General features: G+C 39.3%; 1 protein-coding gene across 1 annotated transcript; it reads right to left on the minus strand.

Annotated features, from left to right (window-relative positions):
- Positions 1–2596: 2596 nt before the first annotated feature.
- On the minus strand, positions 2597–12938 carry LOC108472103 (uncharacterized). Its single transcript, XM_053021360.1, has 2 exons — positions 12869–12938; positions 2597–3246 (listed from the first exon to the last, which is right to left on the minus strand). The coding sequence occupies exons 1-2, from the start codon at positions 12936–12938 to the stop codon at positions 2834–2836; spliced, it is 483 nt and encodes a 160-aa protein (XP_052877320.1). The 3' UTR covers positions 2597–2833.
- Between the last annotated feature and the right edge of the window lie 9099 nt (positions 12939–22037).

A 22037-nucleotide genomic window follows, 5' to 3' on the forward strand; every position in this document is an offset into this window, starting at 1 on the left:
TCCAATACAAGGCTTGAACTTGGGATCTCACACACACACCCAGAACACTAAACCATTGAAGCAGATACACAGTTTTGTATCATAATTTACCAAAAACATATACAGATATTTTTGTGCTACTGATTTACAAAAGCTAGAATTTACAAAAATTTGGGGCTTTACAAATACTATCACACAATTCAATTTTATACACATACTCAATTTTATACCAAATATCATATATCCATTCAATCATACTATTTTCTATTCTATTCAATTTAGTCCCTATCTCGATATTCAATCTCAACCATAACGATTCCATTCAAACAACCATTAACAAATTACCTCAACATGATATAATGTAAAATGTCATGAATATGCAGTAAATAAATTGATCCTAAATCATAGAAATACAAATCAGGTTTCTGTGTTGCTCGTCGACAACTCTCACTTTTGTTTTCCTTCTCGATTACCTAGCATCGGCATTATCTAAATTAATGGTCGAATGTTTTCAAAGCTTGGAAATTTTTTTCTTTGGTGAAGAATAATATGGTTTTGATCCACCAATTTTAACTTATATAGTTCAATTAGTGCCTAGTTAATTAATTTAATCATGCTTAGTTTACTTTAGTCATTCATTAATTAAGCCTAATGGCATCCTACATCATCATCCACTATCCACCATTTTTAATCATTTTATTCCTTTGAATAATTGCTATCTAAGTCCCCAAGCCTTTTTCTAATTAAAATTCTATAGTGATTGAATTTTTACAATTTAGTCTATGTACCTTAATTAACTAATTAATTGACAAAATTACTCAGCCATTCTTTTATATTTTTTTATATTAACTTTATAAATATTTTTATTTAATATTTACAGACTCGGTTTGTAAAAATGAGGTTCCAAAATTGTATTTTTCGACACCATTGAATTTTGAGTTGTTATAGACTAATACCCTAAACCAATATAAAATAGGATTAATTTTGTCTTTATTTTTTTAACTTTCCAATCTACATGTGAAACTAACTTTCCCACATTTTATCATGGAAATCATATTGTCATGTTCATGAGAAAGTAACTTCCAAGGGAAAGTTAGATTCCAAAAAAAGTAAATAAAAATTGACATATTGAACCTTGGGATCACATTAAGTTTCTAGGAAAATGTCTGCTTTCCATCATACTAAGCATTACTTAAAATCTAAACTCTAACATTTTAAAAATATAAGAAAAATAAACAGTTGCATATGCTTCAAATCTCAAATCCAACAAATTTATCTATAAGCTTCCCTTTCAAACCTTAAAATCACAACAAAAAGTAGACTAACCTTTTTTGTGAGTATAATCACATTAGAGATGCATGCTATTGAAGATTGTAAACCAAGTATTACATGAAAAATAAATAAATGGGTAAAGAACACCAACAATCACTCAACTTTCAATTCAATCACTCAACTTTCAAAAAATAACAAATCAGTTCTACTAACCATTTTTCATTATAAACGTAATGGAAAAGTGACCTGGCATTTAACCAACTCCTTACTGTCATTTACCCAGCCAGTTGGAGGGTTTGCTGCCTAGCTGGGAAATAGAAAAAGAAAAAGAAGAGAATAAAAAAAGAACAAGAAAAACAATTTTTTTACCCAAAAAATTCATTAACGAGAAATTTAAAGAACTTCCATTAACCCACAAAATCATCATTAACTTAGAAATTTAATTCATATCTCTCTTTCATCTATGTTCTACAAGAAGAAAAAATCTATGAAATCATTAACCTAAAAATTAAAATTCTTCATTTCTTGTCTCTGATTTCATCTCTTCTTCTTATAAAAAAGAAAAACCTAGAACATGTAAGAGCATAAGTTAACAGAGAATAGTCCTCTCAATCAGTGTCCAAATATCACCTTCTTCACCGATTAACCTGAAAGAAAAGAAAAGAAAAACCAAAATTTCCCCTAGAAAAACTCATCTCACAGAAAAGCTTAGAAACTTTAGGTTGAAATGGGATTAGTTCAAATCCCACTAAAGTTCTGTGTGGGAATTGATGAATAGAAGGCCAGAAGTTGAGATGATTATAGAACAAACTTAGAAATTGGAGCCATTTTCTTTTTGGAATGAAGAACATAAGATTAAAAAAAACTAGAAATCCCCTTCAAAAATTAAAATTTCATCTCCTACACCAATTAACATAAAAAAAAAAGTCAAATCTTTACTAAAAAAGATCCATCGTTCAAATATATCGTGTCTGTCAAATCTTCCATGACGATAATGAGTCAAGTTTTCCCTTCTCCTTCAAGCTCTTTCTAGAATGGGTTTTCTTCAAATGAAGAAAGTATGCCATTTGAAAACTAATTTATAATCAAATCGGAATCCAAATCCAAAAACTCTAACACCAGAAAAGATATAATCGAAATTGGTGTGTGAAGCATATTCGATTGGAAGCTCTTCTTCACTAGGTTAAGCGACGGAAGTTGGGAATAAATGATGAGGAAGGAAAAGTTTGGATCTCTGATGATTTTTCTTGTTTTGACATCTCCATTTCTTCTTTTACTGTTTTGTTTGGTTCTTAAATTGGATTTCCATCGTGGCAAGTTAACTGGCCACATTATCTGTTCCGCTAGGCCTATAATCGAAAACATTAGTGGATGATTGGTTTGTCATTTTTCAATAACGTTAGTGACTGATTTGTTATTTTTTAAAAGTTAAATGACTGAATTGAAAATTGAGTGACCGTTTTGTCATTAAGATTAAAGTTGGGTGAGAGTTAGTGTACTTTACCCTAAATAAATTTCTAAAAATACTCCCCTCTTGTTTTTCGTAACCAAAAAAAAATGTTCACAAAAATTCCACATGGAATTAGGAGCCAATTTCATGTTGAACCGCCATCATGAGCAAGCTATCTTGATCGAGAGCCACGATGACGGGCAAACTGCCCATCCCACGAGCCATGGCCATCATGATCTCCTTCACCAGCGCCGCGAACTCATAGAGATCCAGCTTCCCATTGCGATCCTCATCGAACTTATCGAATATCATGCAGTGAAAGTTATCAATATCTTCTTTGGACACCGTGGATTCATGTTCCACCGTGAAAAGCAAATCCAGCCCTTCTCTAAGTTTCCTCCGACAAATCACTCCGTTCCCGTTGGAATCCACCATTTTGAAGTACTTTTCCACGCATTTCTTGAATGCTTCTTTTGCTTCCACGAATCTCGTCACTGTTTTGCTATCAAGAACTGCTACACTCATCTTTTTAAAATAAATTAAATCTTTAAATATAAAAATGGTGAATGATGATGACTAATATTTCTCTCTTTTTTTGTTATTGTAGATTTAATTTAGTTATATATAGCTAGTTTTCTTCGCTAAAACTGGAAAAGCTTTCAATGGTTGGTTGGCATATGGCATTCCGTTCTTGACCAAGTTTCTTTTGTGAAAATGTGGGCAATTATTTTTGTCAACATTGTTTTCAATTTCAGTTTTTTTCATCGATTCTATTTTCGTTAATAGTATTAATAAAAATTTTAAGGCATCTAAATTCTACTAAGTAATATTACATTTTAGGAAAAATAAGAACTGAACTTATTATTAACTTCTATCTTTTATAAAGGTGAGCAAAACTCATTCGGTTCAAAAAAATTAGAAAAAATTAATTTTCAAGTTAATCTGATAGAATTATTTAAGTCAACTTGAATAAGTAATTTGAGTTTTAAGTTCGGATCGAGTTGAATTTTACAATTCAAATAACTCTAATAATTGAATAAGTTAAATAATGATTGATGTAAATACCCTTTTGGTCCCTGTCAATTTTGAAAATAAGCAAATTGATCTATTTCAACAAAATTACAAAATAATTTTCAAAAATTCAAAATAATTTTTAAAATTCAAAATATTTATAAAATTCCAAAATTTATATTTTTAAAAAATTATAAAATTTTAAAATTTTCTAAAATAAATATTGTAGGGATCTAAATAAGTTAATTAATTATTCAAGTTTATCATCCTAGAGCATCTTATTTATTATTATTATTTTGCTTTGAAAAGTTTTCAAATATATATAGTTTTAAATTTTTGCGATCTAATATGGAATTAGTTATACTGTAACAAGATTTTAATTTAACATGTTTAATTTTTTAACTTAACTCAAATAATTTCACTCGATTCAACTCGACTCGATTCAAAAAAATTTCAAATCGAGTAAGGATGATAAAATAGGACTTGTCAAGTCGATTAACTCGAAATCTTTTCACTCGATTCATTCGAATGCTCACCCCTAATCTTTTAGACGTTTTCCAAATCATTTAAGGTTTAATAGATCATTTCTAGGCTTTCTTTAAAGTTTGATTGCATTCAGGGTTCGTACGGAACTCCTTCATATAAAAAAGAACAAGGCAGAGGCAAACAAGACTAGTGTCGTGACCCTAAGTCTTTTATTGCTAAATAAGTCAAAACTTCTTTATTTTCGTGCTAAGATAAATATTGCATAATCCCAAACATATATCAATCAATTTAAATCTATATAATACTTCATTAATTCATCATATAACAATAACTCACTTAATGTCTCAACAATTTCATTTTAACTTCTCTCATGTATTAGCAATTTTATCACTTATAACAACTTTTTAGCATTTTCACTAATTACACACATACTCTTAATAAGGTTGTCTACTTGACTAGCAATCACTAAATTATTTTTATCTTGGTCTACAGAAATCGAATTTAAGATCTGCTTGTTGCTTTTGGAACTAGAATCAATGAACTATTAACCATAAAAAATTCAGAATTTAGTTCAAAGTAGATTAATACAAGTTTTTCTTCAAATCTTCCCCTATTTTGCTACTAGGCAGCTTTGACCCTTCTCCACTATATATTATTTATCTTTCTATTTAGAATTCGTATAACATTCCGTTTATTTCTCATGAAATTAGACTCACTAATATTTTTAGACATATAAAGTTAGATCTTCTAACTATTTTTGAATAATTTTTAATGATTTTGCAAAGTCAGAACAGGGGATCCTGAAATTTTTTTGACCTTGTCTCACTAAAGTGCATATATCTTATTTAATACAATCTCAATGCTTACACTGTTTCTTCTACAAAAAACTAAATTCATTAAACTTTAATTTCATACTTGGTTAATCATTTAGCTCCTCTTCTACAATTTTTTGTGAATTTTCAAAAAGTTGAACAATTGTTGCCAGCCAAAACTGTTTTAGTGAAAATTTTACTTATTATCATTCATATCACTCAGGCCAACATTTAAAACTTATTTTACTAATTAACTATCAAATTGTTAAACAAAATAATTTGATTATTATTCAATTTAGTCGTTAAAGCTCACATATCATTAACATATAGTTTTGTCATAACTTCTCATAACACAAATTATATCACTATCTATGAATCACAACTTATAAAATACTTTCAATCACTACCTTATTACATACTTTAACTTAATACCTTGAAATACCAATAAAATTAAAATGAACATTTATCTCTTTTTTACCAAAACTTCTTTTTCATTGCTTCCCTTTTTATTCCTTTCTCACTTCCATTCTTTTCTTTTTAATGTTCATCACTTCTAATTTCTGACTTCTCGCTTCTAAGATGATAGACAAGCCATCTAAGATATCTTCTTCATTTTTTCTCTTAGATGCCTTTGGAAATTTTCAAGAATTTAAAGTGGAATAGTGAAATTTTATAACAAAGGACCAAATTGTAAGAAAATGAGAACTTCTCCCCTTGTATAATGTTGGTGGCATTGAAGCTAGAGGTGATCATGGGTTGGGCTACCCAGCCCGGCCCAAAGGCTTGCCCGAGAAATGGGAGGTTTAGGTAAAAATATAGGCCCAAAATATGGGTTTGGTCTAAACGGGCAGCCTCGGTAAAACTTTTTGGCCCAAATTTCAATTTAATTACATACTAAATAATTTTTTATTTGTAATCATATTTACTTTTTATTTTCAATTTTAATATAACTACTTTTTATTATATTTTCAATTTGTGTATTGTTTTAAGAATTATTTTAGTCTCATTTTTTATTTGTTTCTTGTTTTAATATTTTTTATGCTTTTAAATGTATTTGATTTATTATATTTTTAATTTTTTATTTAATGAAATAAGCTAAAAAAAATTTAATATGGGCCGGACCGAGCTCGGGCTTAGCAATTTTATTTTGGGTTAGGCTTGGACAAATTTTCAGGCCCATTGTAACACCCCAAACCTGGCCCAGACGTTACGACCGAATCCGGCATGTCACATTGAAGCGTTACTAGAAAAGTCATGTTTTATCTAAAGTCTTTCTTAGTGTTTAAAGAATATCTTCGTTAAAGATTAAAGTGAATGGAAGCTGTGCACCAGGTAGGATGCCAGAAAAGAGGAGGTGAGTCAATTAGACTGCTTAAGTACCCAGCTCCTCACGGATCCAATCCTAGACATGCACACAACCATTGCCACACTTTAACTGAGTGATTGTTCAGGGAAAACCAATTCGTTTAAAACCATTTGAAAAGGTTATTAATTTTGAAAACGTTTTCGTTGCGGAAGCCTTGCTTTGTTATCACGATATTTTGAAATCAAGTAACCTTTTTTGTAACACCCCAAACCCGGCCGAGACGTTATGGCCGAATCTGACGTGCCACATTGGAGTTGAAAACCCACGTTCCGTTTTAGTGTTTTAAAACCATACATTTTATTGAGTTAACAAAGTGTATGGAAGTCGGGCACCGTGTAGGTATCCGAGACAGAGGAGGTGAGCCATGAAGGTCGCTAAGTACCAAGCTCTTTAATTGGATCCAATCCTAGACATGCCCACAACCATAGCCACACTTTGTTATATCGAGTTTAAATTTGTTTAAGTGGACGTCTTTGATAAATCGATTAATCGTGGTGTTGAGATATTTTGAAAACAAGTATCATTTTAAAAACACGCCCTAAGTCTAGCCCATTTGAATAATTATTAACCAATTTTAAAGTTATTAAAATTAAAATAATTCAAAAGAAATAAAAGGAAAGTTAAATTTGGCCTTATTACAACCCAAAAATAAATAATAATTAAAGGAAATTAAATGAAAACCAACACTTATTTAAAAGCCCAAAGATGATCACCGTGGCCACTCTGAATCCTCTCCATTAAGTCCCCACATCAAGGCTCACCTGCAAGGTTAAGGAAAGGGGGGGTGAGTTTGGAAACTCAGTGTGCAACAAGCCCCTTTCAGAGCCCAAAACAATAACAGCCTGTTGGGTCTAAGCCCAAATCCAATCTCAACATATACTGGGCCATAACCCTTTTCATGTTTCATATTCCATAACACTGGGCCGAAGCCTTTTCATATTTCATATTACTGGGCCGAAGCCTTTACTGTAAACGGTATGGCCCTTAGGCCCATTTCAATATCACATATAATTTCAATGAAAGAATGCAACCCATTTGGGGAGACTACTCACCCACCATCCGCTACTCTCCACCGTACCAATTAACACACCATGTGGGGATTAACTCGACCCACCCGCCAAACTCTCCATCGGCAAAGATAGTCATTATCATATAACTGAGGCCTAGCCTCTTTTAATAATCTGGGCAAAAGCCCTTTCAATAACTGGGTATAAGCCCTTTTATAATCGGGCATAAGCCCTTTTGATAACTCAGGCATAAGCCCTTTTCACTTCCTCCATCCATATAAAACCCAACCCAATGCAGCTTATGATTACATCATGTGCATATCATACATATCATGTGTATATCATACATGTCATGTGCATCTTATACATACCATATTTATCAAAATCCCATGTATTAAAATCATACATAAACCCTAGGGGTATAATGGTCATTTTTACCTAAGGGCAAAACGGTCATTTTCATGGTATAAGGGTAATCTCATAATTTTACCAAAAATTAGGGTTTCCATGTTCATTAACGATTACTAACAATCCATGGGTGCAAACAGTGATTCTGGCCCATTTTTAGCGAAATCGAGTTATTGGGCCTAAAACCCCTAATGGGCCCTACTTAGTCAATTTCGTCATCTAGGCCCATTTAGCCTATATTCCATAACGGTTTTAATAGTCTTATCATGCCATATAACAGATTTCGCTTTTCTACCAATTTTACCCAAATGGGCCCGAAAGCCCAATGGGCCCCACTTCTACCCCTCGAGGCCCAACTTACCAAGAACGCCAAAATCACATTCTTACCGCTTCCATCGTTCTCGATCACCATCTCATCGATTCTAACTAACTAGTGAGCGTCATTGCTCATAAGTCCTCGAAATGCCGAATTTCTAGATTTTGGCATTTCGGCATTTTATCGCTTTAAGCTATGAAAGGGTTCGTTACACACCGATTTGCGATATTCCTTGACGAGATCTCCTATGCGATTTCTCCTATAATCAATTGTTAAATAGATCAGCTCGCAATAATTGAACCAAATTAAGAACTTTCCAATATTAACACTTACACATTCTACCACCATCCATAATGGCCTTAGGCACCTTACCTTTGTCGCGATTGATGACTAGGCCTAGCTACTCCGTGATCCAAGCTACTCCAAATCGACACTACACCTTGCTGCTCCTTCAATAAATAAACCAAAAATATTAAAAGAAGACCCCATAGAGTCTATGCCCATATTCGCCATCTCCTAAACTTGGAGTTTGACTTTTGACCAAAGCTACACTAGGAATTGTTTAGAGTTTGAACACTTACCACGCCTTTCTCCTCTTGAATCTGGATGCCTAAAAGGTAAGGGAATCGAACGCCAACTATTGAGAAGGAAGAAAAGGTTGCTGGTCACAAAGAATTGGCACCCCTATCTTCACCGATTCGGCTTTTACGGACTTCTAAAAAATAGAGATAAGGAAAAACAATGGTGAATGAAAGGAAATAGTGGGCTGATTTGAAAGAAAGAAAAGGAAGAAAATTGAGTAGAAGGGAGGTAGATTCGGCTGGAAAAGAAAGAGAGAAAAGCTACACACCAAAGAACAAAATCGGCACAACTAAGACCCTAATGCCAAATTACTAACCTAATACCCTCTGCACGAAAATCCCTCTCCAAACTCCCTTATTCGCCAACTCTATCTCCATATCACATCCCTAAAATCTCTCCCTTATCCCTCTTTGATTTATGCATTTGACCTGATCCAACTCTCTCCTCTTACGTAATCCACTCAGTTCCAACACTTACCCTTCCCGCACAAAAATAAATACTCCTATTTGCCAACACAGGGAATCGATCCTAGGTCTTCCCCCAACACTTACACGCCACCTTTAAAGCTCCCTAGTGGTGTCACTTAGCCACTTTGCCAGAGGATCTTTTTGTGATACACTTTACCCACAACTTAATATAAGGGCACCTAGCTAGAACCCCTAACTCCTAAGTCCAAAATTTAAAAATTCCACCGGGTTTTGGCCAACTCATGGGCCTTCCATAAGCCCATTTACACACCCAAATTATGAATTCCATCATTACCTACCAAATTTTAGAAATTTACTTAAAATATCAAGAATCGCGAAAACCCGAAAATCGGATGTTACAACTCTACCCTCCTTAAAGAAATTTCGCCTCGAAATTTACTCGTCCAAATAGTTGAGGGTATCACGACGATTGCCTCTTCGGTCTCCCAAGTAGCTTCTTCCTTGCCATGGTTCCTCCAAAGTACCTTCACCAACGGATCGACCTCTTTCTCAACACCTTGACATCACGATCAAGTATTTGCACAGTTCCTCTTCAAAGGTCAAACCGATTGTACCTTAATTTCGCAGAATCGCACGATATGAGTTGGGTCGAACGATATCGCTTAGCATGGACACATGAAAGACATCGTGAATGCGATCCAGCTCGAGGTAACTCTAGTTGATAAGCCACCGCCCTATCCGCTTAATGATTCGATAAGGTCCAATAAACCGTGGGCTCAACTTACCCTTCTTACCAAATCTCAAGATCTTCTTCCAAGACGAAACTTTCAAAAGACCATGTCTCCTACCGCATATTCAATATCCTTACGCTTCAGATCGGATAAGACTTTTGTCGATCCGCCGCCTCTTTAACCACTTCCGATTACCTTAATCTTGTCTTCAGTATCTGCTACCAACTCTGGTCCAAGTATTTGCCTTTCCCCCAATTCTGCCCAACAAGTAGGCAAGCGACACCTTTACCCATATAGTGCCTCATATGGAGCCATCTGAATACATGCTTGATAACTGTTGTTATACGCGAACTCCGCTAAGGGCAAATGGTCCTCCCAAATGCCTTTAAACTCAATAGCACAACCCTCAACATATCCTCTAAAATCAATAACCCTCTCGATCGCCCATCCGATCGAGGGTGAAAAGCCGATCAAATCCAATCGCGTTCCCAATGCCTCATGCAACTTCGCCAAAACCGAGATGTAAACCTTGGGTCTCGGTCTGAAATTATCGATCATGGCATACCATGCAACCGTACTATTTCCGCCACATACAATCCGCCAACTTCAAGTGAGTAATCGGTTGGACAGTATGAAATGAGCGATTTCGTGAGTCTATCCACAATCACCCAAACCGAATCCTTCTTAGAAGGTGTCAACGGCAACCCACTTACAAAGTCTATAGTTACCCTTTCCCACTTCCAAAGTGGTATCTTTACCTACTGTAATAATCCTCAAGATAGTTGATGCTCGGCCTTCACTTGTTGACATGTTAAACATCTCCCAACAAATTCGGTCACTTCTCGCTAAGCCCAGCCACCAATATTGCTCTCGCAAGTCTCGATACAACTTACTCCCTCCCGGATGCATAGCACAAGGTCCATTATGTGCCTCTTTCAAAATCATAAATCTCAAGTCGAGTCTTTCTAAGCATACAAATTCTTCCTCGAAAATAAAGAACTCCCTCACTATTTAACCCAAAGTCGATTCTCCCTTCTTAACTTGTCAAATCGAGCAACCAACGACTCGCCCTCCAACTGCTGTTTAATCTGTTCTACCCAAGTCGATCTCACTGTAACTCGCCAACAAACTCCCGTCGGCATACAAACTTAGACGAGCAACATCGCTTTAATTCCGCCACGCTCTTCGACTTAGCGCATCGCCCACGACATTCGCCTTACTGGTGGTACTCAATCGAATAGTCATAGTCCTTTAACAACTCTATCCACCTTCACGCTTAAGATTCACTTCTTTTGAGTCGCAAGTACTTAAGACTCTTGTGATCCGTATAGATGATGCATTTCTCTCCATACGTAATGCCTCCATATCTTAAGTGCAAAGATTACCGCCAATTCCAAGTCATGCGTAGGGTAGTTCACCTCATGTGGCTTAAGTCGTCTTGAAGCATAAGCGACCACTTTACCCTCTTGCATCAACACGCAATTTCAAACCTACATGTGACGATCGCAGTACACAAGTGAAATCCTTACCACCTCTGGTGAATCAATACCGGCGCTCACAAAACCTTCTTCAACTTCTCAAAAGCCTCTTGCTACTTATCCGTCCAAACAAAAGGTGCTCCCTTCCTTATAAGTTTAGTTATCTGTGCTCGCCATCACGTAAAATCCTTCCACGAATCTCCGATAATAACCCGCCAACCCCAAAAACTTCAAATCTCATATCGACTTGGTGGCTTCCATTCCAAGATTGCTTCAATCTTCGAGGGTCCACCTTGATCCCTTCAGCAGACACAACATGCCCCAAGAAGGTAATTTCCTTCACCAAAACTCGCACTTACTAAACTTTGCATAAAGTTGCTTCTCCCTTAACACTTGCAAGATTACACTAACATGCTCATCATGCTTCTCTTCCGCTTCCGAATACACCAAGATATCATCAATAAAATGACTACAAACCGATCCAAGTATGGTCGAATACCCGATTCATCAAATCCATGAATGTCGCCGGTGCATTAGTCAACCTAAATGGCATTACCGTAAACTCGTAATGACCAGACGAGTCCCGAACACCGCCTTATAAATATCCCCTCTTTAACTCTTAATTGATGATATCCTCGACCAAGGTCGATCTTAGAAAACACCGAGGCTCCTTTTAATTGGTCGAACAGATCATCGATTCTTAGTAACGGATACTTGTTCTTGATAGTCGACTTATTCAACCGCCGATAGTCAATACACATTCGCATAGTCCCATCTTTCTTCTTTACTTAACAGACCGGTGCACCCTACGGAGAAACACTTGGTCTTATAAACCTCTATCTAATGAGCTCTTGAATCGAAGCTTTCAATTCTACCAACTCCTTTGGTGCCATCCGATAAGGCAATGGACACGGGAGTCGTTCCGGTAGTAAGTCGATTCCAAACTCGACTTCTCTGTCGGGGTAATCCGAAGTTCATCCGAATACATCCCGAAATTCCTTAATAGTCCTAACCGACTCCACCGCTATCTCCTCAAGTCCCGCTTTGACTTACAAAGGCCAAGTCACCTCACAACTTTTCCGGATCAACTTCTCGCTCTTAACGCCAAACAACGTTGGATAAATAATCCTTCGTTCCCCTATGACCATTATCTCCTCATCTTCGACAGCTTCTTAGTACCATCCTCTTTGCAAAGACAATCCAACGTCGCCTTGTGCTTAGCTAACCAATCCATTCCCAAAATAAGATCAAAATCCGAAATGGCGCTCCATCAAATCTCCTTCAAAGATTTTATCTTGTGTCACTAATCTGATCGCCCTAAAAATTTTATCTACCTTAACCGAATGTCCCAATGGACTTATTATCGATACCCCACTCACATTCTTCTTAGGAAGCACATCCAAAGCCCCGGATACATCACAAGCAACATACGGGTGGTGGAACCCATATCAATCAAAGCAATGTAAGGCATGCTATGAATGAAGAACGTATCAGCTTATAACATCGAGCGCCACCCTCCTCACGACGTCAGGCAAGATAAACCAACGCCGGTTGTCGAGCTTGAAGATGACCAAGACCTCCGCCAGTGCCCCACGCCCTCGCCCATTACCATTGCCACCTCTACCTTGCCCACGACCCTCCGTGGTGGTGGTCCTCCTCGCCGTGGTTGGACATCCCTTTGCTCGCCGCTAGCTCTCGAGCCGCCCTTCGAGGACACTCTCAACTTATGCTCCTTTGACCCACATCGAAAACATGCTCTAGTTCGCTTCAGATTCCCCATATGCACCCTACCACAGTCCCCGCAAGCTGCGGTCTATAAGTATTTATCGAACCGCTCGAACCGGTTCCTCCATCCTTGCTATTTTAACACTTCGATTCGTGGCACTCGAGGGTCTCAAATCCTCTTGAACTGGTCGATCCTTCTCACGATTCTCGTCGCCACTCACTTCACCTCCTCACTATCTTAGCCTTTTCTACCAAAGCAAAGAAACCACGCTCCTCCGTGGAGCTATCAATATCCTAAGCTCATCACGGAGACCATCCTCGAAGCGGACATCAAGCTCGATTCGCCACCACTAGCATATCGACTCACCTCAAAATTTCGCCTTATACTGCTACAGCCTTATCACCTTGAGTCGATTCAAGAATTCCTTTCGACGAGCATCCACATAGCTTGCTCTAACATACCTCCCTTTAAAGGCGCTTTGAACAATTCCTGTGTTACTTGCTCAATTGGGGTACTCTCCTTACGGTGATCCACCATCGATACTTCGTCACGTAGCGTTGACACGCCTCCTTTCGACTTTTGCTCCACCGAGCGCCTAGATCGTCCATGATCCGCTCAGAGCCTCCACCAATATTCGCCACATTCGGGCCACTCCAGATACACCCTAAATACCTCTCTCGCTCATTGGCTTGAGTCGCCCGATATAGACCCCTATTCACCGTCCCGAAGATTAGCTCCACCACTCTTTCTAAAACCCTTAACATGGCTTGGGATAAAGTGTCATCCCCGCACCTCGATCATAAGACCCAGTCTCCGTTGCTTGCATGCACACCGGCTCCTCAACTAGCCTATGCCCCGAAGATGAAGATTCAGCTTGCACCCTTCCGCGACCACGTCCGCGGCCTCGTCCTCGAGCTCCTCTAATACTCATATCGAATTATCTGATATACTAATTTTATCCCCAAACCCGGCCCAGACGTTATGGCCAAATCTGACGTGCCACATCGGAGTTAAAAATCTGAGTTTCGTTTTAGAGTTTTTAAAAGCCATATGTTTTGCTGAGTTAACAAAGTGTACGGAAGCTAAGCACCAGGTAGGTATCCGAGGCAGAGGAGGTGAGCCATGAAGGCTGCTTAAGTACCAAGCTCTTTAATTGGATCCAATCCTAGACATGCCCACAACCATAGCCACACTAGGTCATTTCGAGTTTAAAGTTTGTTTAAGTAAACGTCTTTGATAAATCGATTTATCGTGGTGTTGAACTCTTTTGAAAACAAGCATCGTTTAGAAAACACGTCCTAAGTCTAGCCCATTTGAATAATTATTAACCAATTTTCAAAGTTATTAAAATTAAAATAATCCCGAAAAGAAATGAAAGAAAAGTTAAAATTGGCCTTATTACAACCCAAAAATAAATGATAATTAAAGGAAACTAAATGAAAACCAACACTTTTTTTTAAAAGCCCAAAGATGATCACCGTGGCTACTCAATCCTCTCCTACCAAGTCCCCACATCAAGGCTCACCGCAAGGTTAAGGAAAGGGGTGAGTTTGGAAACTCAAGATGCAACAAGCCCTTTCGAGCCCAAAATAATAATGACTGTTGGGTCTAAGCCCAAATCCAATCTCAACATATATTGGGCCATGGCCCTTTTCACGCTTCATATTCTATAACACTTTGGTCAAGCCTTTTCATATTTCATATTCTCGGGTCAAGCATTTATCAGAACGGTATGGCCCTTAGGCCCATTTCAATGTCACATATAATTTCAATAAAAGAATGCAACCCATTTGGGGAGACTACTCAACCCACCATCCGCTACTCTTCACCCGCATTCAACCAACACACCATGTGGGATTAACTCGACCCACCCCGCCAAACTCTCCAATCGGCAAATATAGTCTTTATCATATAACTAGAGGCCTAGCCTCTTTTAATAATCGGGCAAAAGCCCTTTCAATAATCAGGGCATAAGCCCTTTATAATCGGGGCATAAGCCCTTTTGATAACCGGGGCATAAGCCCTTTTCACTTCCTCCATCCATATAAAACCCAACCCAATGCGCTTATGATTACATCATGTGCATATCATACATATCATGTGCATATCATACATGTCATGTGCATCTCATACATACCATATTTATCAAAATCCCATGTATTAAAATCATACATAAACCCTAGGGGTATAATGGTCATTTTACGTAGGGCAAAACGATCATTTTCATGGTATAAGGGTAATCTCATAATTTTACCAAAATTAGGGTTTCCATGTTCATTAACGATTACTAACAATCCATGGGTGCAAACAAGGATTCGCCCATTTTTAGCGAAATCGAGTTATTGGGCCTAAAACCCTAATGGGCCCTACTTAGCCAATTTCGTCATCTAGGCCCATTTAGCCTATATTCCATAACGGTTTTAATAGTCTTATCATGCCATATAACAAATTTTTGTTTTCTACCAATTTTACCCAAATGGGCCCAAAAGCCCAATGGGCCCCACTTCTACCCTCGAGGCCCAACTTACCAAGAACGCCAAAATCACATTCTTACCGCTTCCATCGTTCTCGATCACCATCTCATCGATTCTAACTAACTAGTGAACGTTCGCTTGTTCATTACCCTCGAAATGCCGAATTTGGCATTTACTTTTCGCATTTTATCGCTTTAAGCTATGAAAGGGTTCGTTACACACCGATTTGCGATTTTCCTTGACGAGATCTCCTATGCGATTTCTCCTATAATCAATTGTTAAATAGATCAGCTCGCAATAATTAAACCAAATTAAGAACTTTCCAATATTAAGACTTACACATTCGGCCACCATCCATAATGGCCTTAGGCACCTTACCTTTGTCGCGATTGATGACTAGGCCTAGCTACTCCGGCGATCCAAGCTACTCCAAATCGACACTACACCTTGCTGCTCCTTCGATAAATAAACCAAAAATATTAAAAGAAGACCCCATAGAGTCTATACCCATATTCGGCCATCTCCCTAAACTTGGAGTTTCGGCTTTTGGCCAAAGCTACACTAGGAATCGTTTAGAGTTTGAACACTTACCACAGTCTTTCTCTTCTTGAATCCGGATGTCTAAAAGGTAAAGAAACCAAACGCCAACTATTGAAAAGGAAGAAAAAGGTTGCTGGTCACAAAGAATCGGCACCCCCTATCTTCATCGATTTGGCTTTTTTATGCACTTCGCAAAAATAGAGATAAGGAAAGAAACAATGGTGAATGGAGGGAAATAGTGGGCTGATTTGAAAGAAGAAAAAGGAAGAAAAATGAATAGGAGGGAGGTAGATTCGGCTGGAAAAAAAAAGAGAGAAAAATGCTACACACCAAAGAAGAAATCGGCACAACTAAGACCCTAATGCCGAAATTACCAACCTAATGCCCCTTTGCCAAAAATCCCCTCTCCAATCTCCCTTATTCGGCCAACTCTATCTCCCTATCACATCCCTAAAATCTCTCCCCTTATCCCTCCTTAATTTATACATTTGACTTGATCCAACTCTCCTCTTACAGAATCCACTTAAGTTCCAACACTTACCCTTCCTGCACACAAAAATAAATACTCTTATTTGCCAACACAGGGAATCGAACCCAAGTCTTCCTCTATGCCCACACGCCACCTTTTTAGGAGCTTAGTGGCGTCACCCTTGCCACTCTACCAAAGCTCTTTTTGTGATACACTTTACCCACAACTTAATATAAGGGCACCTAGCCGTAACCCCTAACTCCTAAGTCCAAAATTTAAAAATTCTACTGTGTTTTGGCCAACTCATGGGCCTTCCATAAGCCCATTTACATACCCAAATTATGAATTCCATCATCACATACCAAATTTTAGAAATTTACTTAAAATATCAGGACTCGCGAAAAACCCGAAAATCAGGATGTTACAACTCTACCCTCCTTAAAGAAATTTCGGCCTCGAAATTTACTCGTCCAAACAGTTGAGGGTATCACGACGCATTGCCTCTTCGGTATCCTGTAGCTTCTTCCTTGCCATGGTTCCTCCAAAGTACCTTCACCAACGGATCGACCTCTTTCTCAACACCTTGACATCACGATCAAGTATTTGCACAGTTCCTCTTCAAAGGTCAAATCCGATTGCACCTCAATTTCGCAATCGCACGATATGAGTTGGGTCAGAACGATATCGCCTTAGCTTGGACACATGGAAGACATCGTGAATGCGATCCAGTTCTGGAGGTAACTCTAGTTGATAAGCCACCGGCCCTATCCGCTTAATGATTCGATAAGGTCCAATAAACCGTGGGCTCAACTTACCCTTCTTACCAAATCTCAAGATCTTCTTCCAAGGCGAAACTTTCAAAAAGACCATGTCTCCTACCGCATATTCAATATCCTTACGCTTCAGATCGGCATAAGACTTTTGTCGATCCGCCGCCTCTTTTATCCTCTTCCTGATTACCTTAATCTTGTCTTCAGATTCGCTACCAACTCGGTCCAAGTATTTGCCTTTCCCCAATTACGCCTAACAAGTAGGCGGCGACACCTTCGCCCATATAGTGCCTCATATGGAGCCATCTCAATACTTGCTTGATAACTGTTGTTATACGCGAACTCCGCTAAGGGCAAATGGTCCTCCCATCCGCCTTTAAACTCAATAGCACAACCCTCAACATATCCTCTAAAATCAATAACCTCTCTCGATCGCCCATCCGATCGAGGGTGAAAAGCCGATCAAATCCAATCGCGTTCCCAATTCCTCATGCAACTTCGCCAAAATCGAGATGTAAACCTTGGGTCTCGGTGCGAAATTATCGATCTTGGCACACCATGCAACCGTACTATTTCCGCCACATACAATCGGCCAACTTCAAGTGAGTAATCGGTTCGGACGGTATGAAATGAGCAAATTTCGTGAGTCTATCCACAATCACCCAAACCGAATCCTTCTTAGAAGGTGTCAACGGCAACCTACTTACAAAGTCCATAGTTACCCTTTCCCACTTCCAAAGTGGTATCTTTATTGGTCAGTAATAATCCGAAGGTAGTTGATGCTCGGCCTTCACTTGTTGACATGTCAAACATCTCCCAACAAATTCGGTCACTTCGCTAAGCCCAGGCCACCAATATTGCTCTCGCAAGTCTCGATACAACTTACTCCTCCCGGATGCATAGCACAAGGTCCATTATGTGCCTCTTTCAAAATCATAAATCTCAAGTCGGAGTCTTTCGGCATACAAATTCTTCCTCGAAAATAAAGAACTCCCTCACTATTTAACCCAAAGTCAGGATTCTCCCCCTTCTCAACTTACCGAAATCGAGCAACCAACGACTCGTCCTCCAACTGTTGCTTCTTAATCTGTTCTACCCAAGTCGGTCTCACCTATAACTCTGCCAACAAACTCCCGTCGGCATACAAACTTAGACGAGCAAACATCCCCTTTAATTCCGCCACAGCTCTTCGACTTAGCGCATCAGCCACGACATTCGCCTTACCTGGGTGGTACTCAATCGAACAGTCATAGTCCTTTAACAAATTTATCCACCTTCGCTGCCTAAGATTCAGCTCCTTTTGAGTCAGCAAGTACTTAAGACTCTTGTGATCCGTATAGATGATGCATTTCTCTCCATACAGGTAATGCCTCCATATCTTAAGTGCAAAGATTACCGCTGCCAATTCCAAGTCATGCGTAGGGTTGTTCACCTCATGTGGCTTAAGCTGTCGTGAAGTATAAGCGACCACTTTACCCTCTTGCATCAACACGCAGCCCAAACCTACATGTGACGCATCGCTGTACACAATGAAATCCTTACCACCTCCGGTCAATCAATCTTGGCGCTCACAAAACCTTCTTCAACTTCTCAAAAGCCTCTTGCTGCTTATCTGTCCAAACAAAAGGTGTTCCCTTCCTTATAAGTTTCGTTAACGGTGCTGCCATCACAGAAAATCCTTTCACGAATCTCCGATAATAACCTGCCAACCCCAGAAAACTTCGAATCTCTGTTACCGACTTCGGTGGCTTCCATTCCAAGATTGCGTCAATCTTTCGAGGGTCCATCTTGATCCCTTCAGCAGACACAACATGCCCCAAGAAGGTAACTTCCTTCACCAAAACTCGCACTTACTAAACTTTGCATAAAGTTGCTTCTCCTTAACACTTGCAAGACTACCCAAGATGCTCATCATGCTTCTCTTCCGCTTCCGAATACACCAAGATATCATCAATAAAACGACTACAAACCGATCCAAGTATGGTCGAATACCCGATTCATCAAATCCATGAATGTTTGCTTGGTGCATTAGTCAACCCAAATGGCATTACCAGAACTCGTAATGACCGTGACGAGTCCTAAACGCCGCCTTATAAATATCCCCTCTTTAACTCTCAATTGATGATATCCCACCTAAGGTCAATCTTAGAAAACACCGAGGCTCCTTTTAATTGGTCGAACGGATCATCGATTCTCAGAATCGGATACTTGTTCTTGATAGTCACTTATTCAACCGCCGATAGTCAATACACATTCGCATAGTCCCATCTTTCTTCTTTACTGAACAAAGACCGGCACCCCACGGAGAAACACTTGGTCTTATAAACCCTCTATCTAACAGCTCTTGAATCTGAGCTTTCAATTCTACCAACTCCTTTGGTACCATCCGATAAGGCGCAATGGACACAGGAGCTGTTCCAGGTAGTAAGTCGATTCCAAACTCGACTTCTCTGTTCGGGGGTAATCAAGGAAGTTCATCTGGGAATACATCCTGAAATTCCTTAATAGTCCTAACCGACTCCACCGCTATCTCCTCAAGTCCCGTTTGACTTACAAAGGCCAAGTACGCCTCACAACCTTTCCGGATTAACTTCTCGGCTCTTAACGCCGAAACAACATTGGATAAATAATCCCTTCGTTCCCCTATGACCATTATCTCATCATCTTCGACAGTTCTTAGTACCATTCTCTTTGCAGCACAATCCAATGTCGCCTTGTGCTTAGCTAACCAATCCATTCCCAAAATAAGATCAAAATCCCGAAATGGCAGCTCCATCAAATCTCCTTCAAAGATTTTATCTTGTGTCACTAACTCAGATCGCCTCTAAAAATTTTATCTACCTTAACCGAATGTCTCAATGGACTTATTACTGATACCCCACTCACAGTCTTCTCAGGAAGCATATCTAAAGCCCCAGATACATCACAAGCAACATACGAGTAGGTGGAACCCAAGTCAATCAAAGCAGTGTAAGGCATGCTATGAATGAAGAACATACCAGTTATAACATCAGGAGCGTCACCCTCCTCACGACGTCGTGCAGCATAAACCAACGCCGGTTGTCGAGCTTCAGCATATCCAGCACCTCTGCCAGGTGCCCCACGTCCTCGTCCATTACCATTGCCACCTCTACCTTGCCCACGACCCCTCTGTGGTGATGGTCCTCCTCGCCGTGGTTGGACATCCCTTTGCTCTGCCGCTAGCTCTGAAAGCGATCCTCCGAGGACACTCTCTCAATTTATGCTCCTTTGACCCACATCGAAAACATGCTCCATTCGTTTCCAAAGACTCCCCATATGCACCCTACCACAGTCCCCGCAAGCTGCGGTCTATAAGTATTTATCGAACTGCCGAACCGTTTCTCCATCCTTGCTCTTTTAACACTTCGATTCGTGGCACTCGAGGGTTTGAAATCCTCTTGAATCTGGGTCGATCCTTCTCACGATTCTGTCGCTCACTCACTTCACCTCCTCGGCTATCTTAGCCTTTTCTACCAAAGCAAGAAACCACGCTCCTCTATGGAGCTATCAATATCCTAAGCTCATCGCGGAGACCATCCTCGAAGCGGACCTCATATTCAGATTCGATTACCACTAGCATATCGACTCAAATTCAAAATTCGCCTCATACTGCCATACGGTCTTATCACCTTGAGTCGATTCAAGAATTCCTTTCGACGAGCATCCACATAGCTTGCTCCAACATACCTCCCTTTAAAGGTAGTTTTGAACAATTCCCTGTGTTACTTGCTCAATTGGGGTACTCTCACATTCGGTGATCCACCATCGGTATGCTTCACACGTGGCGACGACACGCCTCCTTTCGCTTTTGCTCCACCGAGCGCCTAGATCGTCCATGATCCGCTCAGTAGCCTCCACCAATATTCTCGCCACATTCGGGCCACTCCAGATACACCCTAAATACCTCTGCTCCGTTGGCGGAGTCGCTCCGATATAGACCCCATTCACCGTCCCAAGATTAGCTCCACCACTCTTTCTAAAACCCTTAACATGGCTTGGGATAAAGCGTCATCCCCGACCCGATCATAAGACCCAGTCTCCGTTGCTTGCGGCACACTGGCTCTCACCGCCTATGCCCCGAGGATGAAGATTCAGCTTGCACCCTTCCGCGACCACGTCCGCGGCCTCGTCCCACGAGCTCCTCTAGTACTCATATCGAATTATCTAATTTACGAATTTTATGAAATTAGTATAACGTTCCACTATTTATTAAGAAAATGTCTTATGTAGATATAGCAGTTCAAGGATTGTTTTCGTATCATCATAGCCTAGCTACAGTCTCATTCCTACCGTTTACAGCTCTACCCTAGCTAAGGTATCATAGTAGGGTCTCAGCACTATTCATAATATCATATCAATATCATATATTGTAAGGAAAATATACTTACAGACTTGGTGCCGGGATTCATCGCCACTTCTTTCTCCAAAAAACCATGTTTTTGATTATCGAAAATAGAAATTAAAACTTTGATTTGAAAACTCCCTTTATTTTGAACTCTTGATTAAAACAGAAAGACTGGTACCTTTTTAACATATATTTTCCGCAAAACATCTTTAAAATGAACTTTTCAGAAACCATTTCCAAAAATACCCTTCTTAGGCCTAAGTTTTCAAATAGATTTTGGACCGATCCACGGTAGAGTTGTTGCAACCTGGCTCGATACCACTAAATGTAACACCCCAAACCCGCCCAGACGTTATGGCCGTCGGC

The sequence above is a fragment of the Gossypium arboreum genome, chromosome 11 (assembly GCF_025698485.1).
Source record: "Gossypium arboreum isolate Shixiya-1 chromosome 11, ASM2569848v2, whole genome shotgun sequence".
NCBI lineage: Eukaryota > Viridiplantae > Streptophyta > Magnoliopsida > Malvales > Malvaceae > Gossypium > Gossypium arboreum.

Excerpts from the sequence above, each read along its gene's own strand:
- LOC108472103 (XM_053021360.1), bottom strand. The coding sequence starts at position 12,938 with ATGGTAATGGGCGAGGGCGTGGGGCACTGGCGGAGGTCTTGGTCATCT. Across the intron at positions 3,247-12,868 it reads AAGCTCGACAACCGGCGTTG|ATTTAATTTATTTTAAAAAG; the intron begins GTTTATCTTGCC and ends TTATATTTAAAG.